The sequence below is a fragment of the Rhinolophus sinicus genome, chromosome 2 (assembly GCF_057876585.1).
Source record: "Rhinolophus sinicus isolate RSI-liver-muscle chromosome 2, RSI-T2T, whole genome shotgun sequence".
Lineage (NCBI taxonomy): Eukaryota > Metazoa > Chordata > Mammalia > Chiroptera > Rhinolophidae > Rhinolophus > Rhinolophus sinicus.
In genome coordinates this window covers 172854018-172872827 of record NC_142502.1, presented here as the reverse complement: position 1 = coordinate 172872827, position 18810 = coordinate 172854018, and the positions used below count along the sequence as shown (strand labels likewise).

At 50.3% G+C, this 18810-nt stretch overlaps 3 protein-coding genes and 1 pseudogene across 14 annotated transcripts; 2 read left to right on the top strand and 2 right to left on the bottom strand.

The window, feature by feature from the left end:
* Positions 1-3925: 3925 nt before the first annotated feature.
* Positions 3926-9197, bottom strand: EIF2B4 (eukaryotic translation initiation factor 2B subunit delta). Of its 11 annotated transcripts, none has more exons than XM_088796241.1 (14): positions 9016-9197; positions 8591-8634; positions 8403-8481; positions 8127-8258; positions 7708-7914; positions 7353-7435; positions 6501-6592; positions 6156-6270; positions 5870-5946; positions 5583-5685; positions 5194-5321; positions 4878-5055; positions 4289-4469; positions 3926-4169 (listed from the first exon to the last, which is right to left on the bottom strand). In XM_088796241.1, the coding sequence occupies exons 1-14, from the start codon at positions 9044-9046 to the stop codon at positions 3970-3972; spliced, it is 1650 nt and encodes a 549-aa protein (XP_088652367.1). In that variant the 5' UTR covers positions 9047-9197; the 3' UTR covers positions 3926-3969. The 11 variants fall into 11 exon arrangements, with proteins under 11 accessions (XP_088652367.1, XP_088652366.1, XP_088652368.1 ...); XM_088796240.1 differs by having other exon boundaries at positions 7708-7911; positions 9016-9173; XM_088796242.1 differs by lacking the exon at positions 9016-9197 and adding an exon at positions 8838-8985.
* On the top strand, positions 6599-7166 carry LOC109449267 (prefoldin subunit 6 pseudogene; annotated as a pseudogene).
* A 117-nt stretch (positions 9198-9314) lies between the features above and the next one.
* Positions 9315-14989, top strand: SNX17 (sorting nexin 17). Its single transcript, XM_019735331.3, has 15 exons — positions 9315-9511; positions 9975-10049; positions 11056-11173; positions 11659-11723; positions 12006-12116; positions 12228-12318; positions 12471-12558; positions 12802-12871; positions 13161-13253; positions 13343-13546; positions 13684-13809; positions 13971-14048; positions 14198-14272; positions 14364-14405; positions 14491-14989. Exons 1-15 carry the CDS (start codon positions 9449-9451, stop codon positions 14602-14604), a joined length of 1413 nt encoding a protein of 470 aa, XP_019590890.1. The 5' UTR covers positions 9315-9448; the 3' UTR covers positions 14605-14989.
* Positions 14990-15093: 104 nt separating this feature from the next.
* Positions 15094-18604, bottom strand: ZNF513 (zinc finger protein 513). Of its 2 annotated transcripts, none has more exons than XM_019735329.3 (4): positions 18328-18604; positions 17922-18083; positions 16360-16947; positions 15094-16266 (listed from the first exon to the last, which is right to left on the bottom strand). In XM_019735329.3, exons 1-4 carry the CDS (start codon positions 18380-18382, stop codon positions 15440-15442), a joined length of 1632 nt encoding a protein of 543 aa, XP_019590888.1. In that variant the 5' UTR covers positions 18383-18604; the 3' UTR covers positions 15094-15439. The 2 variants fall into 2 exon arrangements, with proteins under 2 accessions (XP_019590888.1, XP_019590889.1); XM_019735330.2 differs by lacking the exon at positions 18328-18604 and adding an exon at positions 18202-18284.
* Between the last annotated feature and the right edge of the window lie 206 nt (positions 18605-18810).

The following is an 18810-nucleotide window of genomic DNA, read 5'->3' as shown; positions in this document are numbered from 1 at the left end:
AGCACGGGAAAAGTGTGGCTGTTAGTTCGTGGGCGGTGAAAGATTCCCGAGTTAGAAATATAGAAGATTTATTAAAGTAAGACGAGAGTCGGCTGGGCAGAGTCTGCTGGAAACTACTGGCTGGAGTCTTTGTTTGGCCTCAAGTTTTATGTTTTCCTGTAGTTGGGGGTGGGGGAAGTGCTGTAAAGCTGATTATCGCAACCTTTGCATAACTTATGTAGATTTAAATTGGAGCCGGGACAGTGGATCCCATACAGATGCAAAACCTCTCCCAAGTCACAGGGCCTGCACTGAGCTGAATAGAAACATTGACACTGCATAGTAAATGTATAGGAAGCAGAATCATTAAGAGGCAAAGAAAATAAAGCTTTCAAAAAGTCCCAAACTAAATTACACTCATTAATTTGAATTATACCAGACATCCAAATCTCAGAAATAGATTTAGTGCCATCACAATCCCTCTGTCCCAACTTAGGCTTGGACCCTGACCCTGGCTTTGGTCATAGGCTTTGCCCCACTCCCTCACTAGGGAGGTGGGATGCGGGTGAATAAAGAATGGAATAGTTTCTGCTCTTTTCCTGTAGCATTTAAAGCCATATGCATTTCACAAGTCTCCACAAACCAAGTAGGAGCGTTGAAGATGTATAAATATGAACTGGAAGGGGTGGGGTAAGCCCTTTCTCTGCCCAAATAATCTCACCTATTAAATTTCCTTGCTTACACAAAACATTCAAGAAAAGTCTGGGAGAAGCTAGCTAAGATTTATAAGCTGGAGTAAAGGGACTCCCATCCCCGGCCCCCACAACCTCTAAGAGGCCTAAAGATAAGCTAAGGCTGCTGCTATGGCTTAGGACCAACTGCTTTGTGAAAGTGCGAAATTGTGTGCAGTAGAGGCTTCAGTTCCCCCAATACATCCTATCTTAAATGCTTGTCTGATGGACAGCTCTGTTTCAAACATTTACTTCTATAACGAACATATATGTCTCCTCTCCATTCCCGTTTCCTCAGAATAGACTGTCTTTGAAGAACTATTGCAAAATCTTTTTTGTTTTTTAATTGGGGAATATTGAGGAACAGTGTGTTTCTCAAGGGCGCATCAGCTCCAAGTCGTTGTCCTTTAAGCCTAGTTTTGGAGGGCGCAGCTCAGCTCCAAGTCCAGTGGCCGGTTTCAATCTTGAGTTACAGGGGGCGCAACCTACCATCCCATGCAGGCAATGAACCGGCAACCTTGTTGAGAGCTTCAGCTCTAACCAACTGAGCCATTCGGCCGACCCTGCAAAATCTTTTTGTATTAATAGTTGTATTTATTTTTGTAGTAAGACAGTCACATGGCTCAAAATTCAGGATACAAAGGCTATAAAGACTCCCACCTGTCTCCAGCCTCCCAGACCATGTCCACACAAGCAGTTTACAAGTCCAAGATATTTTTGTATTTATACACCTATTCAAATTCATGTTTTCCTTTTAATTCAAACAGCAACTACACGTCTCGTACTTTGCTTCTTTTAAATGAGTGTACCTCAGAGATTGCTCCATTCCTGTACATAAAAACCTTCCTCATTCTTTATGACTGCTTAGCATTTAATTATATGAATGTAGTATTATTTAATTTAGTTCATTAATATTGGGTATTTAGGTTTCCAGTCTTTTGCAATTATAAACAATGCAGCTATTAATATAAACAACTTTGTATCTAAGTTACTTCAAACATGCAACTATATGAGTAGCATAAATTCCTAGAAGCAGGATTGTTGGACCAAAGTTCGGGTGCATTTGTAATTTTGATTGATAGGCAATCTTTTAACTGATCTGTTTCTCTGCTTCTAATCTCTACCAGCTACCTTTCTAAAGCAGAGAGCTGACTGTTGAACTTCTGCTAAATTTTGGTGATTGAGTGGTATGCTCAATATATAAAAAATCTTGAGTTCATAATGATCTTTTTTTAAATAAATAAAAACATTAAGTGAACCTGAGGTGTTTCTGCTAGTTGCTTCAGGATCCCCAAAATGAGGAAGCTATTTTCGGCTGTCTGGTATAATGACCTTCTTAAAAAGAAACAGAAAAAAAAATCAACTAGTCATTGTATACTACTAGAAGTAACTAGTTATCAATTTCTGAAAACTGGCAAATAAAAGGTAGGAATTTATCCTGCCTTTCCAGTATGAACTGTAATTCAGAATAAAGCTGATGAGAGGGAGTTCTTTATAGATTATCAGCTAGTAAATGTGGAATGATAGAATTAAGAAAAAAAATGGCCATTTTGCATCATTCCCTAATGACAAAATTTAGGCAACAATCACCAGCGGATAAAACATTTAAGTGAAAGCTTATTGGGAAACTTTAAAATACCTGGACCCACTCATCACTGAAAATGGAACAAGCAACCATTATTTACCTCCTGATGTGAGGCAATACAAAACAGTCAACCTGGTTTCTGGAACAAACCAACATAATGAGAATAAAAGATGGGTGGGGAAGACTGCTTTTGATTATGGAAAATTTAACCCAATAACCAAATGTAATGTGTGGATTTGTTCAGACCCTGATTCAAACTAACCAACTGTAAAAAGCCATTTTTGAGAAGGAAATTTGATTATGGATTGAACAAAAGAATGTAATAAGTAATATGGTACATTTCCGTAATTTTTAGACACATACCGAAGTTTGTAGGAGCAAAATGACAATATCTGGGATTTACTCTAAGAAACTTCAGTGAGGAAAAAAAGAGAACAAAAGAAAGCAAATGTGGCAAATCTGGACAATTACTGTTATCTGGTGCTGAGGATTCTTTGTATACTAGTTCACTCTACTTCTGTGCTGCTTGAAATTTTTCAGTAAAACACACACATACACAAAATGGATGACTCTCCTTTTTTAATGCTAACCACAACGGTTACTCTCATGATCTGGCCCCAACACAACCTACCTTTGCAGCTTTATCACTCACTGTCCACAGAAGCCGTGGTTCTAGCCTCACCACAAATTTTAAGACCTATTCTGTCTTCGTGTCCAAGCTATTTCCTCTGCTCTGCCTTCCTGTTCTTTTCTAACTGGGAAACTTCTTATCCTTCAAGGACCAGGTCAGATGTTACCTACCTGTGAAGTCTTCTCCAACCTTACTAAATGTGGGATCATCCTTCGTTGCTTCCAAGGAACTCTGTTCATACTACGGTGTTTCCCTGAAAATAAGATCTAGCCAGACAATCAGTTCTAATGCGTCTTATTTTCGGGGAAACACAGTACTAGTAGAATTTATCTCATACTACAGTATTGTCTGTCTTCCTCCACCATGATGAGTGTTTCTTAATGGCAGGTAGTATTAACGTTAAGAGCACAAGAGATAAGGGCATAGTCTCTGGGTCCAAAACACCTAAGATCACATGCCGGTTTAGTTACTGTGTTATGTTGAGCAAGTAACTTAACCTCTCTGTGCCTTAGCTGTGTTGCCTTGGCAAATAACCCCTTTGGGCCTGTTTTCTCATCTCTAAAATCTCACTTCATAGAGTTGGATTAATCTTCCTTAAATGGGTAAGAAAGGCAATAGAACCGTTTCTGACACAGAAATAAGTATTCAATACTAAGGATACCAAACACATACTAATATATAAATATCTAACATAAATATTTAATATAAATATTAATACATTAATTCATAACAGTAAAGCTAGAACTCTTATTGGTCCTTATTCCTCCTATCTAGCTCAGTGTCTGGCACACAGATGCTTGGTAAATGGTTGACTTGGGATAGTTTTTGGTCTCCATACCGACCTTCACTTTGGCCCCAAAGCACTGGCATGGAGCTAGGCACCTGAGAGGATCTCCATAAAGGTCTGAGGTTGGTAGCAGGTGCTAAGAGGGGCTTGGGAGTCTGGACTCCTAAACTAAGTGGTGGCGATGCTAAAAAAGACAAAGGCAGCAGAGTTGCTGAGTGTAGGGAGTATGTCCTTTATTTAGCCTGTGTTCCCCCCCTCACTGGTCACTACTTTTGACTCGTAAGACGACAGGTACAGAACTGCACGGGATCATCCCCAGTTCTGTGATCACCAGATCCACGAGCTCTGGGGGAGTCACATCATAGACCAGATTCAACAACCGTAGGGACGGGTGGTTCTGCCAGTCAGCAAGGGCCACGTGTTCTCCTCGCTCACACAGCAGGTCGTCAGGGTCATCTGCAATGGGAGGTGCATGCATTTATGTCCTTTTAGAAAACAAGTTGTACTTCAGCCTCCCCTCTCCTCAAATCTCAGGTCCCTGGGAACCTTCGCTGTGCCCTCCTGGGCCTCCTTACCTAGCTCATTAGAAACAAAGGCATCAGTTTGCACACGCTCACAGAACTTGTATGTTTCACAGCAGACCAGCACTGGTACATTATGGGCGCGTGCCACAAGGGCCAGCTGTGCTGTCCCTACCCGTGACATCACAGACCCATTGGCCAGGAGTGCATGAGCTCCCAATAGCACCTTAGAAACCTATGTTGGAGAGTACAGAGGGGGAAAAAATGTCATCTATGATCAATGCAGAATAAGGTTCCCCACTCCTGCCCAGGACAGCAATATTAAGACAATGAGTAACAAATCTTAATAATGGCTCTTCTTGAAAACCAACTGATCAATGACCCACTGACCTCCCACAGAAAAACTAAACTCTGAAGTTACTTTTGTCTTCTTCCCACTTGGGAGTTGCTAGTTTAATATATTCTTTAATAGCTAGACTGCTATGACATGCTGTAGATGTTTTCCCCATTAAATATCAACAGGGCTTATGTAATTCTAATATTGCTAAAGAATTCTAAACCTAAATAATAATCATAAGGTGGAATTGTCTATACTACTACAACCTTTTACTACAACTTTGGAGTCCCTTTCCTCTGCGCTCACCTCTGGGAGCACATAGGAGGCTGCAGGAATCAACAGGTAGGAGGCAGGGACCCCAGCACGGACTAGAGAACGTAGCATGTGCCTTCCCTCCAGCCGTGGCCGGCTGTCCACCACTACCACCCGAAATCGCCGGCCCTCAGCCCAAGCCTCCTGAAGAATTCGTGATACCAGAGATGAGCTGGAGTGAATGGAGAGGAGGATTCAGTTATAATCTCACTAACTGATGGCCAGCTCATTCCTAAAGGGCAAAGGGGTAATCCCTTCTTCAGATCATTTCACCTCCCCAATTTTCTCAGTCATAGCATCTGGACCATACCATCCATATACCAGGATCACATCTCCGTTACTGATCTTCTTATAAGCAGAGCGTGAAATTGCCTGAGCTGCAAGCACAATCTTCTCTTGCACATACCGATCAATGGCTGATCGAAGTTCTGACTTGGCCTAAATGGAGTAAGACACTTACAGAACAAGAAATGGACACATTTCTTCCTGTGATGATCATGCCAGATGCTTGAATACGTGTATAATGATGGGCTCAAGGGGGACCTACAGGGGACCCAAAGGTGGCACAAGTCAGACAGCCCAAGCACTTCCTTCACCCTTGACCAGGGCAGAATGGCCGAGCTGCCCCTCCTGGGAGCCCTGAACGTTTCTCAGCTCTACCCCCAGGTGCATGCCTTGCTCATTCCTCATACTCATCACCTCCTCTTCCCGCTTGGAGCTGCTCACACCCGTGATCTCCTTGTTAAGGAACTTGATGGCATTGTACATGCTCGCCGACAGGGGACGGCACTGAGTCAGGAAGCTAAAACAACAACACCTTACATTTGTGCAACTCTTCACAACTTACAAAGCTTTCACATTAATAAAAAATTCTTTTAAGAGAAGACAGAGAACAGAACAATGAAAGAAGAGGCAGAAGAGCAAGAGAAAGAGTACAAGAAAAGGAGTAGGCGAGCTGGAAGTGGGCTTGTAGTGGCTGTCCTTACCTGAAGTAGGGCTTTAGTTTATTCACTAGGTCCCTTGAGAGTTCTTCATTGGGGGGTGTTGTGTAATCCTGAATTACCTGTAGGGTACACAAGCTGGTCAGCAAAATACCCCCTAATAAAGGTCTCTGAAAGGGGGACAGGGTAAGCTTCACTGAGAAAAGAGTTCTGAGCAGAATCATTCCCTCTTCCCCCCCGCCCCGAGATTAATTTGGGTGAGAGAAGCTGGGGTAGTGTTAGGGGAGATAGGGCTGGGTCCTAAGAGGGACCAAGACGGGGTATGGCATACCTGCTGCAAAGCACGAAGCAGGGCAATGCACCGGGCATTGGAGCCACTGACCAGGCCCTGGGAGTACTGCAGGCCGAGTCGCACCATGGCTGGGTGGATCACAGAGCATGGGATGCTGATGGGATGACGGTGTCACACACTTTGCAAGGGAGCTTGAGCACCTACTGCCCACCTGCCCCTGATGAAAAGGAACTTCCTTCACTAGCACAAACACCCCATTTCCTCTAGTTTTGTCTTGTGTTCATGCTTCTTCCCACAGAGCCAAGGTCAAATTTCCAGTCACTTTCAATACAGAATTGCTAAAACTCTTCAGATTCAAAACTGACGAATTTCATAAAATCTTACCTCATATACTGGGTCAGAGAGTTTTGCCTGCTGTACTGGGGTAGGTGGGAAAAGAGACTGACTTTGGATCCATAATCTTTTCGTGTAGGAACCTTAGAAAAAAAAAAAAGGAAAGAAGACCAATAACCCAGAGTTTAAAACTCATGGGATGATGAATACTGAAGGGAGAACGCTTTCGTCTCCGCCATGGCTGAGCTGATTCAGAAGATGCTACAGGGAGAAGTGGAGAAATATCAACAGCTACAGAAGGACTTGAGTAAATCCATGTCAGGGCGGCAGAAGCTTGAAGCACAACTAACAGAAAATAATATCGTGAAGGAGGAACTGGCCCTGATGGATGGGTCCAACATGGTCTTTAAACTTCTGGGCCCCGTGCTGGTCAAACAGGAGCTGGGGGAGGCTTGAGCCACAGTGGGGAAGAGGCTGGACTATATCACAGCTGAAATTAAGCGATATGAATCCCAGCTCCGGGACCTGGAGCGGCAGTCAGAGCAAGAGAGGGAGACCCTTGCTCAGCAGCAGCAGGAGTTCCAGCGGGCCCAGGCAGCAAAGGCAGGGGCTCCTGGAAAAGCCTGAACCCGTGGCAGGGGGAGGAGAGGGGAGGGACCGAGGCAGCTCTAGGGTGTATATTATAGCCAATAAAATGTGAAAACACCTGGCAAAAAACACACACACAAAAAAACAAAACAAAAACCAACTCATGGGATGAAGCTGGAAAGGAAGTAAATACTAAAACTACTTTGATCCAAATATCTATTCTTCTTCAGGGTCTCATTTTTCCCTGAGCACCTTTCCTCCCTCTATCCCATCTCCCTAGGCTCTTTCTGGCCACACACCAAACTTACTTCTTACCTGTTGTCGCTCTGGTTTTTTAACAAGCCTTCTCAGAAGTGTGGAGTCATTGACCTGAGTGCACTCAGGGAGACGCTTTGCTCCTAAAAAATAATAATCGTGTTTTCAAGACTCTATAGGTAGTAATGGGAAATTTGCTTTTAGAACATAGGAGACATCAAGAAAAATTGGGCAGAAGAAGGGGGAAAAATGGGAGAAAAGAGTAGAAGAGAACATAGGAGTAGGATAAGATTGAGAGGAGAATCTTGAAACCTGGGAACCAAAGCGAAGAATGGGAGAGCTGTTTTACTACGGGGAAGCCTGAGTTAACACAATAAGTAGAATCAATAGAGGTCTTGAAGTGAAAGGAAGATACCTGAGGGGGTTTCTCCAGCGGTGCTGGGACAGGCCTGAGGAGGTGGTCCTCCTTGTTCACCTTTTCTTGCCTGTTTCAGGGCCCGCTCAGCCTCCTGCTTGGCCCGCCGTTCAGCACGAAGTTCAGCTTTACTCCGGCCAGCTGGAATTTTCTCCCCAGCAGTGCCCAACTGACTGCCAGGTCCTGGCACTTCTTTGGTAGGACCTACTAAAGATAGAAGGAAGGTTAGACCTACTAAAGGTAGAAGGAAGAAGCCCCAGGCAGATAATATCTATGCCCCCACCAAAGCTTCTCTCTGTTTATCTAAATGTCTTCGCCTTTCACTTGCTGAAACCAACTCTGCACTCTCTCCCCTGCTTTTATGCCACCCATCTCTCTACCAGCTCCAACCCCCAGCCCTTTAAAAAAAGATCCCGCACCTTGACATTGGGCTGCAGATATAGCAGAACCACCTTCTGGTTCTGCCCCCTTTTCCTCCTTCCGTTTCTTCTTCTGCTGTTTCTTTTCCTTCCGCAGCTGCAGCTTCTCTTCTTGGGTCATCTCCCTCCCCGCTGCCTGAGACACAGACAATAGAATACTGTTCTTCCCCAACAATTCCAAAGGTGAATAAACACTACTGGATTCTCACAAGATTTCCACAAGGTAAAGTCCCTAATACTCCCTAACTCTCACCAGCTACCTGTTACAAAGCTTACCTCCCACAGGGATCCAAGCTTCTCCTCCAGGGTCAGAGCCACATACCGTTAAGGCGGAAAGAACTCTAAAATCTCCTGACTTTACCGAAAAATAAAGTGAAACAGGGATGGAGGTTGGGGCGGAATAAAGCTGACGGAGCCTCCTGCGTAGCGCTTGACAGGCGGCTTGGGAGGGCACCCACACTTACCCCAGGCCGAGGAGAAAGCTCCGCCTTCATCCCAGATCCGGAGTCTGCATCAGAAAACAGGGCACAAAGTGAGCCAGACAGGCTCCGGGAGGGCTTGGGGGCACTCGTAGAAAGCGCAGTTGGCTGTTGGGTCGGCATGACCACGGCTCTGCCACCAGGCAGGAGGCGAGGCAAGGATCCGCGTGGGGACGCAGTGCGCGGCAGGATCAAAGGGTAGGCGGGGGAGGGAGAAAGGCAGCGCACCCACCCTGCACTCGGAAACCGGGCGGTACGCGGCTCCGGACTGCGCCCGAGGCAGTGCGGCCCAGCGTCCGGCGTGGCGCCGGAACTTCACGACAGTGCCCAGACGGGCCCAGGGCCCAGCAGTAGCTGTCCGGAGCCCGCAGTCTCGCGTACCCGTTTGTGCTCCCCGATGCTTCACTCACCCTTGCGAACAGCCACAGCCACGGCAGCCATCACGCTGGACCCCAGGCTCCGCCCGCCGCGGTCACAGGAACTGCAGCGCCTCCTCGGCCGACACTCGCGACGCGCAGCCCGAAGCCGAGTACAATCTCGGACCTGCCCTGGAGCTCCGCCCCGGGCTACGGGTGGCGACGAGGGCCATCTCGACGTGGGGCTCCAGTCCCGGCAGTCTCCTCTTGTCCTTTAGACTACAGTTCCCAGCATGCCCGGGGCGCTGCGCCCCAGAGCGGATGTCCCACCGCCCTTCCCACATCCGATCTCAGCACCCCAACCCCCACACCCCCCCAAAAAAAAATGGCGAGTGAGGCTGCGGGAACGCGCTGAGCAGCGGAGGCGAGCGTGCAAAGCCGCTACGGCCCTCAGTCCGGAGCCCGGCTGGGCCCTGTCGCAGGGAACATGCACTTTTCCATTCCTGAAACCGAGTCCCGCAGCGGGGACAGCGGCGGCTCCGCCTACGTGGTGAGGAGCGGCCGGAGCCTGGCCGGGCAGGGGCGGGGATAACGGGCCGGAGCCCTCTCCGAGCGGCCTCCGAAGCCTGGCATCTACCCTTCGGGCCTGGTTCCAGGCCGCCGACTTCTGACGGCTTAGCTGGGAACTTATACCACGTCTCAGATTCGCCCACAGGTCGCCCCAGCTCCTGTAGGTCCTTTGTCCAACTGCGTCGCCTCCCCCAGCTGGGCCGCGGCTGCTCTGGTGGGCGTCACTGGCCTCTTGGGGAGGGAGACTGCGACAAGAGCGCCCGAGTTTCCCCCGGACTGGTGCTTCTGCTTTAGAACCTGACCACAGGGAAAACAGAACTGAGAAACCCTCGGAAGGTCTCGGCGCTCTACTCAGGCGGAGCTGTACCAGGCAACTTCTGAGCAGGGTTCTCAAGGGGGTCGCCCCGACGGCAACCCTAAAATGCCTGCTTTTGTGTTCTCAGGCTTATAACATTCACGTGAATGGAGTCCTGCACTGTCGGGTGCGCTACAGCCAGCTCCTGGGGCTGCATGAGCAGGTGGGACTAGCACCCCTGCCTTGAGGCAGCTTCAAGCCCTTCCCTACGCCTGGACATCAATGTCTCCATTTTCCCCCTCATCGCTTTCCTATGGGCTGTAGTTCCCCTTTAATCACTGCCACAGGGAAGGATCTGTTACTTTATCTTATCATTTGACATTTCCCGGGAACTCCCTGAGAAGCTTAATGTCTGCCCTCTTAACTGCTCCTCCCTATACTTACATTCTCCTTCCTGCTTTCTCTGTCCCCTGGCTTCAGCCTTTGCTTGTGCATGGAAAAAGCCACCTCTCCCCCCACCCTCCTTTCCACTGCCAAAGCACATTCCTTCTGTCATCTGGGCTGCAACTTGAAATACTATTCCCTGCTCATACAAACCATTAACTGATTTCCTTCTGTATTCTTGGGCCCATCTCAGTGTGTGCAGCAGGTCGTTTTCCTTATGTATCTGTGATGCAGTGTTTCTCTGTTCTCACCATATTGTGAACTGTATTTAACTCAGTTCAGAGTACTGGTTCTACTGATAACTAGTTGTGCAACCCCGAGCAAGTCACCTAGTTTCATTGAGCCTCATTTCCTACAACAGAAAAACGGATTTGTTGATCTGTAAAGTCCCTATAAGTCCCATACTTATAGTGGACATACTTAGCTATTAATCATTTGTGCACAAAAAATTTCCTTCTAAAGCCCTTTGCTTCCTCTGACTGTTCAATGAACACAGTCTTGCTAGATCATCGTGGGCTCCCTAGGCCGTGGCCCCATACAAACCCTCCCCACACTGTGAAGGGGATGACTTGTACACAGTAAGAGAGGAAAGAACTTATATTTAGGAGGAAGGAACGGCTTTCTTAGAATTTGATCTCTGTCAAAGGAAGTGTTTCCCAGATGACAGGGCAGATGGGGAAGCAGAGACTGAGGGAAGGGAAGGGGAGACCAAGAGAACGTTGTGAGTGTGGATTGCCTATTCTTATTTGCTATGTCTATGTGAAGGGTTCTCTTTCTCTAAATAGCTTCGGAAGGAGTATGGGGCCAATGTGCTTCCTGCATTTCCTCCAAAGAAGCTTTTCTCTCTGACACCTGCTGAAGTAGAACAGAGGCGAGAACAGTTAGAGAAGTACATGCAAGCTGGTGAGTGGTCGGAGAGAACTTTGGGATGGCTGTGTTGAGGGTTATGGGGGAATCAAACGGCTGGTTCTGTAGGTCCAGGGAAGAGTCTTGTTTGATCTGTTAGTTAATTAGCAAAAGAAAGTAGCATGCGAGGATACTCTTGACAATACCAAAGCAATTTGGGCACTAACACCTATTAGAAATACTAATACTAAATAGTCTTAAAGCAATTTAGGTTTAGATCCATGGGGAGAACTTAATTTGTATCTGATATGCTTTTGATTGACAGTATTACTTCCCTAGTTCTATAGCTTGGACTCAACTAGAAGGCAGCCAGGGGTGGGGCAGGTGAAGAATTTATGCAAACAGTGAGATGAAGCCAGCTGGGGATGTGACAGGCCCCTATCAGCCCAGGAAATGAGGTCTGGGGGACCTACGAAGATGAGAACTGGGAGAAGCCAAGAAGGAGTCTTAAGTTACTGAACATTGTTCTCATCTCCCCACAGTTCGGCAAGATCCGTTGCTTGGGAGCAGTGAGACCTTCAATAGTTTCCTGCGTCGGGCACAACAGGTAAGACTTTGGATGGGACCAAGATTTCAGAGAAGGACCTTGCTGTAGGGCCGTGTCATTTTAATAAAGTGGCTACAGAGGAGTCATCCTGGCACCCTTTTTTTTTTTTTAATGGAATGGGGCTTCTGCTGTACCAGTGAAATCAAGGAAACCGAGCCTGTAATTAAGCAGCTGAGAATAAAGACACCAGAAGGACCTAGACAGAGTTGGGGATAGGTGAGAGCTGGACACTGAGCAGGAGTTAACAAAATGGTGCCTTCTATTCCCGTCTGGGCTCACCAGGAGACACAGCAGGTCCCCACAGAAGAGGTGTCCTTGGAAGTGCTGCTGAGCAACGGGCAGAAAGTTCTGGTCAATGTGCTCACTTCAGATCAGACTGAGGATGTCCTGGAGGTGAGGCACTGGTTCTGCACCTGCCCCTGCACCTTGGGGTCCAGGTATGGGGTGGGGTGGGGTGAATGAACCAACCAGTGTGATGAGCTGGACTTCCTTCCCTACCCTCAGGCTGTGGCTGCAAAGCTGGATCTTCCAGATGACTTGATCGGATACTTTAGTCTCTTTTTAGTTCGAGAAAAAGAGGATGGAGCCTTTTCTTGTGAGTTTCTCTGTACTTGACCGCTTCCCTGTGCTTCCAGGAGTGAATTAGCCTCCCTGTCTTCCCCTAGAATGTGGCATTTCCTCAGGGCTTCCCTCTTTGATTTCCCTCCCCTTGAGTCTCATGACATTTTCTTTTTCTTTAACCCATAGTTGTACGGAAATTGCAAGAATTTGAGCTGCCTTATGTGTCTGTTACCAGTCTTCGGAGTCAAGAGTATAAGATTGTGCTAAGAAAGAGGTCAGGGCTGGGCTTGGAGGAGGGGAGGGTGCTAGATTGGATGGATGACTGGGCCACATATTGAGACAGAATAATCTGGACAAGGGCGTAGCACTGGGTGTTCGTAGCAGGCCTCCCGAGCTGCTTCCCGCCAACCATTAGCCCAATAGTTCAGCTTGCTCCTGTTCTGCCCTATTTTCCATTCTACCTCTTGCCTTACCCCGGCTTAGCCCCATTACCCCTTTCCACCCCTTGGCCTCACAGTTATTGGGACTCTGCCTATGATGACGATGTCATGGAGAACCGGGTTGGCCTGAACCTGCTTTATGCTCAGGTGAGCTTGGAGCTGCCTCAGAACCCTTCCCCTGAAAATGACTCTGGTGTCCCACTCTTCCAAGAAAACTCCTTTTATGTCTTTTCTCCCAGTTCATGGGGGAATTTGCTAGAAAACTAGCATTCCTAGGCATTACAACCTCTACAGTCCCTACTTTACAAGCTAATTTCGGTCAAGGACTCACCACAGAGTGTGGGGCTAGGGGTCAAGCTGGACATAGGTAACGACCCTTTCCTTGGACCTCTGACAGGGATCCCTGAAACCCCTCACCCCTTGTCTCCACTTGTAGACGGTGTCAGACATTGAGCGTGGGTGGATCCTGGTCACCAAGGAGCAGCACCGGCAGCTCAAATCTCTGCAAGAGAAGGTCTCCAAGAAGGAGGTGAGCCCTGCCCATCTCCCTTCCCGGGGCTGCTTTCTCTGAGCTGCTCCACTCCCTCCTGACCCGCCCGTCTGGTGACTGGGTTTCAGTTCCTGCGGCTGGCCCAGACGCTGCGACACTATGGCTACTTGCGCTTCGATGCCTGTGTGGCTGACTTCCCAGAGAAGGACTGTCCCGTGGTGGTGAGCGCAGGCAACAGTGAGCTCAGCCTCCAGCTCCGCCTACCTGGCCAGCAACTCCGCGAAGGCTCCTTTCGAGTCACCCGCATGCGTTGTTGGCGGGTCACCTCCTCTGTGAGTTGGGGTAGGAGTGGGGAGGCCTTCGGGATGGGGCCTGGCAAGCCTTGAGCTTCAAGAATGGACTGCAGTGGGCCAGGGAGGCAGGCCGATCGGTCAGAATGAACTCAGCCTAATTCCCCTTCCTCTACCAGGTGCCATTGCCCAGCGGAGGCACAAGCAGCCCCGGCCGGGGCCGGGGTGAGGTGCGCCTGGAACTGGCTTTTGAATACCTCATGAGCAAGGACCGGCTCCAGTGGGTCACCATCACCAGCCCCCAGGTGTGAGCCCACCCTCAGGCCTCTGGACCCCATTGCACCGCCTCTCTTAGATACCCAAGTCTAGGGCTTCCAGGACTCCATGTGAGTGGGAGCCCTTGTCTTAGGGGTGCTGGGCTCAGGATGACAGCTCTAGTCAGGCTGAGCTCTCCTCTTGCCCTCAGGCTATCATGATGAGCATCTGCTTACAGTCCATGGTAGATGAATTGATGGTGAAGAAATCTGGTGGCAGTATCAGGAAGGTAAGCAGCAAATATGGACCAGGCAGCTGAGTGGTTGTGCTCTCCCTGCCTTTTGTTCCCGGTGTGACACTTCCTGGGACAGGAGAAGTGATGGGGATTCCAAAGGGAGTGCTCCTGCCCTTATCAGTGCCTTGTATCTCTATCCCCAGATGCTGCGCCGGCGGGTGGGGGGCACCCTGAGACGCTCAGACAGCCAGCAAGCAGTGAAGTCCCCACCGCTGCTTGTAAGTGTTACTCCTTGTTAGTACCCTGGCCCCCAGGCTTGCCTTACCTCCCCCAATGAGGTCTCTGACACCTCTGCCTCTTCTTCCCCAGGAGTCACCTGATGCCAGCCGGGAGTCCATGGTTAAACTCTCAGTGAGTTTCCCACGAGGGTTGGTGAGGTTGGTGTCGGTAGGGGGATTTGGGGAGGCTCAAGCCCTGACCTCACCCTTTGTTACAGAGCAAGCTGAGTGCCGTGAGCTTGCGGGGGATTGGCAGTCCCAGCACAGATGCCAGTGCCAGTGATGTCCACGGCAATTTCGCCTTCGAGGGCATTGGAGATGAGGATCTGTGATCTCCACTGCTAGAATGTCTGCCTCTACCCCAGAGGAGTGTTCAAAAACTTGCCCTGTGCCTGTATCCCCCAAGCTTGGGGGTCTTTTCCTTCCTACCTTCCCTTTTTCTCCTTTCGGCCAGGGGCCTCCTAACTTCTTTTTCCTTCCCTCTTGGGCTAGCTGCACAAAGGACTATCCCCTTTTCAGAGCTGGCCCTCAATGCCAAATTAGCATTTAGTATTTTGCACAAAGTCCACAGGACCATGGCTACCTGCCTTGGGGAGGAACCACAGCTCCCCCCAGCTGCTTCTGGCTTCTCGGGGCCATGGGCCAAGGGGATGGGCAGCGGTCTGTGTATGGTCTGGCCCAGCTTCCTGTCATTAAACTCAGCCTGATTGCTGCCTACCTCTGGTTCCCTCTCACTGCCCCTGCTCCATCACAGCATGGGCTGCTGTACTAAGGGTGAGGCTGAGCTGTGCTTGCCACTGTCAACTCAGCATAGACATGGCTTTGTTAGTGTTTCCTTTATTATAAAGCACTGAAATAAGTTAAATAAACAGGTGGGAGGCTGGGCAGTCCCCCAGCTAGTTCCTCCACAGCCCCTGGGAGCAGTGGAGGTAAATGCAGGGCCCTTCTCACTGAGCTCATTAAGTGCATCAGTCAAGGCAAGGCCCCCTGGTCCATATGGGCCCCCTGCCCATGGGATCTGGGCTGGTCCATATAGTGCTTAGGTTAGTCTATGTGGAGCCCCTGGCCAGCGGGGGAGGAAGGAAAAGGTGGTTTCTGGTCCATATGTATAAAACATACAGGAGGGTCAGGGCTAAGCCATAGGGCCCTGAGGGAGAAGGACCTAGTTCAGGGTGAGTCCGTATGGAGAGCCCGGCTACCAGTGGTGCCCAGGGCTGTGGGACCCCGAGAGCTCAAAACGGAGGTGGGGCTGTGAGGTGGAGCCCAGCCCTCAGAGGCAGAGAGGCCAGGCCCTCCTGTCCCACCATGCCCGTGCACCTTCTGGTGGCGTTTGTAGTTGTCCCAGTGGCCTGTGGTGTAGGCGCAGGTGGCACAGCGGAAGGGCTTCTCGCCTGTGTGCCGCAGCATGTGGCGTTTGAGGTTCATGCTCTGGTTGCAGCTGTAGTTGCAAAGGCTACACCGAAAAGGTTTGTCCCCAGAGTGGATGCGACCGTGACGCTTGAGGTTGGCCAGGTTGCCACAGGCATAGGGGCAGAGGGGGCACTTGTAGGGCTTCTCTCCTGTGTGGACGCGCTGGTGCCGTTTCAGGTTGTCCAGATGAGCAGAGGCATAGGGACAGCGGGCACAGCGGAAGGGCTTCTCACCACTGTGTGTCTTCATGTGCCGGGCCAGGTGGTTGGGATAGTGAGTGGCAAAGGGGCAGAGGCTACAGGCAAAGCCTTTGTCACTGGGGCCCTGGGGCCCCCCACTGGCACCTCCTCCAGCCTCTCCTCGCATGCAGCGCCCACACATGGCAGCTCCCAGCCGACTACCCTCCCCTTCCTCCAGCTCTTGTCCACAGTTCCGGCAGGTCCAAGGGAACAGCAGCTCTGGCAGTGGTTCTGATCCAGTCCCACATAGGCCCTCCCCTTCACCCCGTAGCTGCCCACAGTCTGGCAGGAAATTGGCACCACCTGGCGGTACGTGGAGGCTCAAATCTGGAAGCAGCAGAGCATCTGTGGGAACAATTGAGACCTGGGCTGTGAATCTAAGTACCCCCTAGGGATACCCACTCATGTCCCAGGTTCTTTGGTCCCTTGCTTTTTTACCTTCAGGTCGCCGGGGCACTGCCCCCTCCTGCTCTGTGGGACTGGGAGGCCGGGCTGGACGTGGAGCACAGCAGCGGAAGCCACAGGTCGGGCAGGGAGGAGTGGGGGGCCCTGCATGGGTGCGCTGATGCCGCCTCAGGTTGCCCAGGCTGCTGCAGGCAAAGGGGCAGTGGGGACAGCGGTAGGGCTTCTCGCCAGTGTGGGTGCGGGTATGTCGCGTCAAGTTGACGAGCTGGGCTGAGGCGTAGGGGCAGCGACCACAGCGGAACGGCTTCTCCCCGCTGTGTGTCTGCATGTGCCGCTTCAGGTGGCTCGAGTAGTGGGACACGAAGGCGCAGAGGCGGCATGAGTATAGTAGCCGTGGGGGCAGCGGGGGCCCCCCACCCGGCCCTCCTGCCCCACAACACTGCCCCTCACCTGTCGGCCCCCCACACAGCTGGCAGGCTGGGCCTGGCCTCTCACCCCTGGCCTCCCCTGGACCCCTGGCTGGTTCCTCAACTTCACTCTCGGCACTTAGTGCCCGGCCGCCCCCAGACTCGTCATCGCTCAGCCCGTAGGGAAGCCCAGGCCTGGCCCCCAGAGAGTCTCCTGGTGAGAAAGACGTGAGAAGAAACATCAACATGGGGGTAGGACCAGGCTCCAAACTCCCTTTCTCACTTGTGGTTGCCTTTCTCTTTCCTTCAATGATCCCAAAAATGAAATATGAATTGTCTACTGCTGAGCTGGACTAACGTAGTGAAAACAGTTGTACCTAGTTTCACTTAATGGAATCAAAATCAAAATTTGTACCTAGTTTCACTTAATGGAAAAAAGACCAGACTAAAATGAATCTATAATGTAATGAACTGATTCTTGGGATAAGAAAGTAAAAATACACAAAGCAGAGACCTAAGACCTTTTTCTAAGCTCTGTATTAGTACAGTGCCTTTTACTATGGAGCTGATTATAAAATAAAAACTCTCAAAAGACTTTTTGGAGGGAAGTAGAAATAAGGCATATAATAACACTTCTAAGCCTAAAGGATGGATTTTTTTACATGTATTCTGGTGACTTTCAAAAACGTAAGTGGCATAAGTGGGTAGATAGTGCAGCAAATTAGAATGGAGTGATGCTAAGATCATGGAAGAGGAATGTGGAAGGTAGAGACTAAAACCTCATATAAAAGGAGCTTATACGGCAGGTGAAACGTAGATTAGACATAAGTACTAGCTTGAATGAGAAGTTGCTTCCCTGAACCTCTTAGAAGTAAACTCATAAAGAATGGGCTGGGAGTGGGACAAGGTTATTACGAGCATTTACTTTTAACCAGTTGCTTCATGTGATTCATTCACTGTCTTCTTCATACCACCTTTGGATCAGGCCCCAGAACTTCACCTCAACAAAGTGATGGAGATAACTGGACAATCAGGCAAGTAAAGAAATGTAGCTCAAATCTACCCTCAACCAGTCCTAAGTTGTGGCAGGAAACGGTGTTTTACTCACTGCCACTAAATCCTAACCCGCCTCCTGAAAGGTTGGGGTTCCAATGATCACTAATCCTAAACAAAGTCCCACAAACCCACCTTCAGAGTCTCTCTCGAAGCCCATGAGCTGGTCGCTGTTGCCGTCACCTTCCTCTTCTTCCTCTTCCTCTTCCTCCTCAAACTCCAGATCCTGGCCTAGTAGCAAATCACTCTCCAATACCAGGGCCCCGGGTCCTTCATCGAGGGAGTCTTCGGTATCCACTGGAGAGGGGAGGGGTCTTGTAGATTCTCCCTCAGGAGCAGTGCGCATCATCCACACCGGGGGGCCAGCCCTCGTCCGCACTCCCGGGTCTTACACCCTCCCGGGCTCCCTTAGTACCTCGATGGGAAGCTAGGAGTCCGGATCGCCCCCTCCATCCCTCAGGAGTCCCCCTCCACCTCGACCTGAGCCCACTCCACTGACCCCACCCCTGCTCCTCCCCGCTCACGGCCACTGACCCCTGACCTTTGACCCCCTCGCATTTCACGGGCTGCGGGTGGCTTTGCTTCCTTCGGGGCATCGTGACCGGCTCCAGCCCGACGCGCCTCCGGCCTGCGGCCGTCCGGCCCCGCCCCTCCCAATTCGGCCCGCCGTCCGCCCTTTCTCTTAGGGCCCGCGGGCCGCCTCCATGCAGCGGCGCGGGCACCGGGCAGCCCCCGGCCCTGGCCCCGGCGCCCAGCTCAGGCCGCTCCCGCCGCCGCCGCCGCGTCCATTCATGGAGCCCCCTACCCCCCCTACGGAGACCAGCTGGTACCTCCGTACTCGTTTCCGCTTCCGCTGCCGCAGAGCCACACGGGACGCGTAGTCCCTGGAAAGCAGAGGCGGCACAGCTTTCACAATGTGACCAGGAAGTGATTGTGACGAAGGGAAGCGGGCGAGCCAATCAGAGGTCAGCTAGAAATTGGCTGGCGAGGCGGGCAGGGGCCCAGGCCCTAGTAGTTTCGTCTC

Excerpts from the sequence above, each read along its gene's own strand:
- EIF2B4 (XM_088796241.1), bottom strand. The coding sequence starts at position 9,046 with ATGGCTGCCGTGGCTGTGGCTGTTCGCAAGG. Across the intron at positions 8,635-9,015 it reads GGCTGTGGCTGTTCGCAAGG|ACTCCGGATCTGGGATGAAG; the intron begins GTGAGTGAAGCA and ends TTTCTGATGCAG. Across the intron at positions 7,436-7,707 it reads CGCTGGAGAAACCCCCTCAG|GAGCAAAGCGTCTCCCTGAG; the intron begins GTATCTTCCTTT and ends ATTATTTTTTAG.
- SNX17 (XM_019735331.3), top strand. The coding sequence starts at position 9,449 with ATGCACTTTTCCATTCCTGAAACCGAGTCCCGCAGCGGGGACAGCGGC. Across the intron at positions 10,050-11,055 it reads TCCTGGGGCTGCATGAGCAG|CTTCGGAAGGAGTATGGGGC; the intron begins GTGGGACTAGCA and ends TTCTCTAAATAG. Across the intron at positions 14,273-14,363 it reads TGAAGTCCCCACCGCTGCTT|GAGTCACCTGATGCCAGCCG; the intron begins GTAAGTGTTACT and ends CTTCTTCCCCAG.
- ZNF513 (XM_019735329.3), bottom strand. The coding sequence starts at position 18,382 with ATGCCCCGAAGGAAGCAAAGCCACCCGCAGCCCGTGAAATGCGAGGGG. Across the intron at positions 18,084-18,327 it reads GAAATGCGAGGGGGTCAAAG|TGGATACCGAAGACTCCCTC; the intron begins GTCAGGGGTCAG and ends TCCCCTCTCCAG. Across the intron at positions 16,267-16,359 it reads AGTGCCCCGGCGACCTGAAG|ATGCTCTGCTGCTTCCAGAT; the intron begins GTAAAAAAGCAA and ends TTGTTCCCACAG.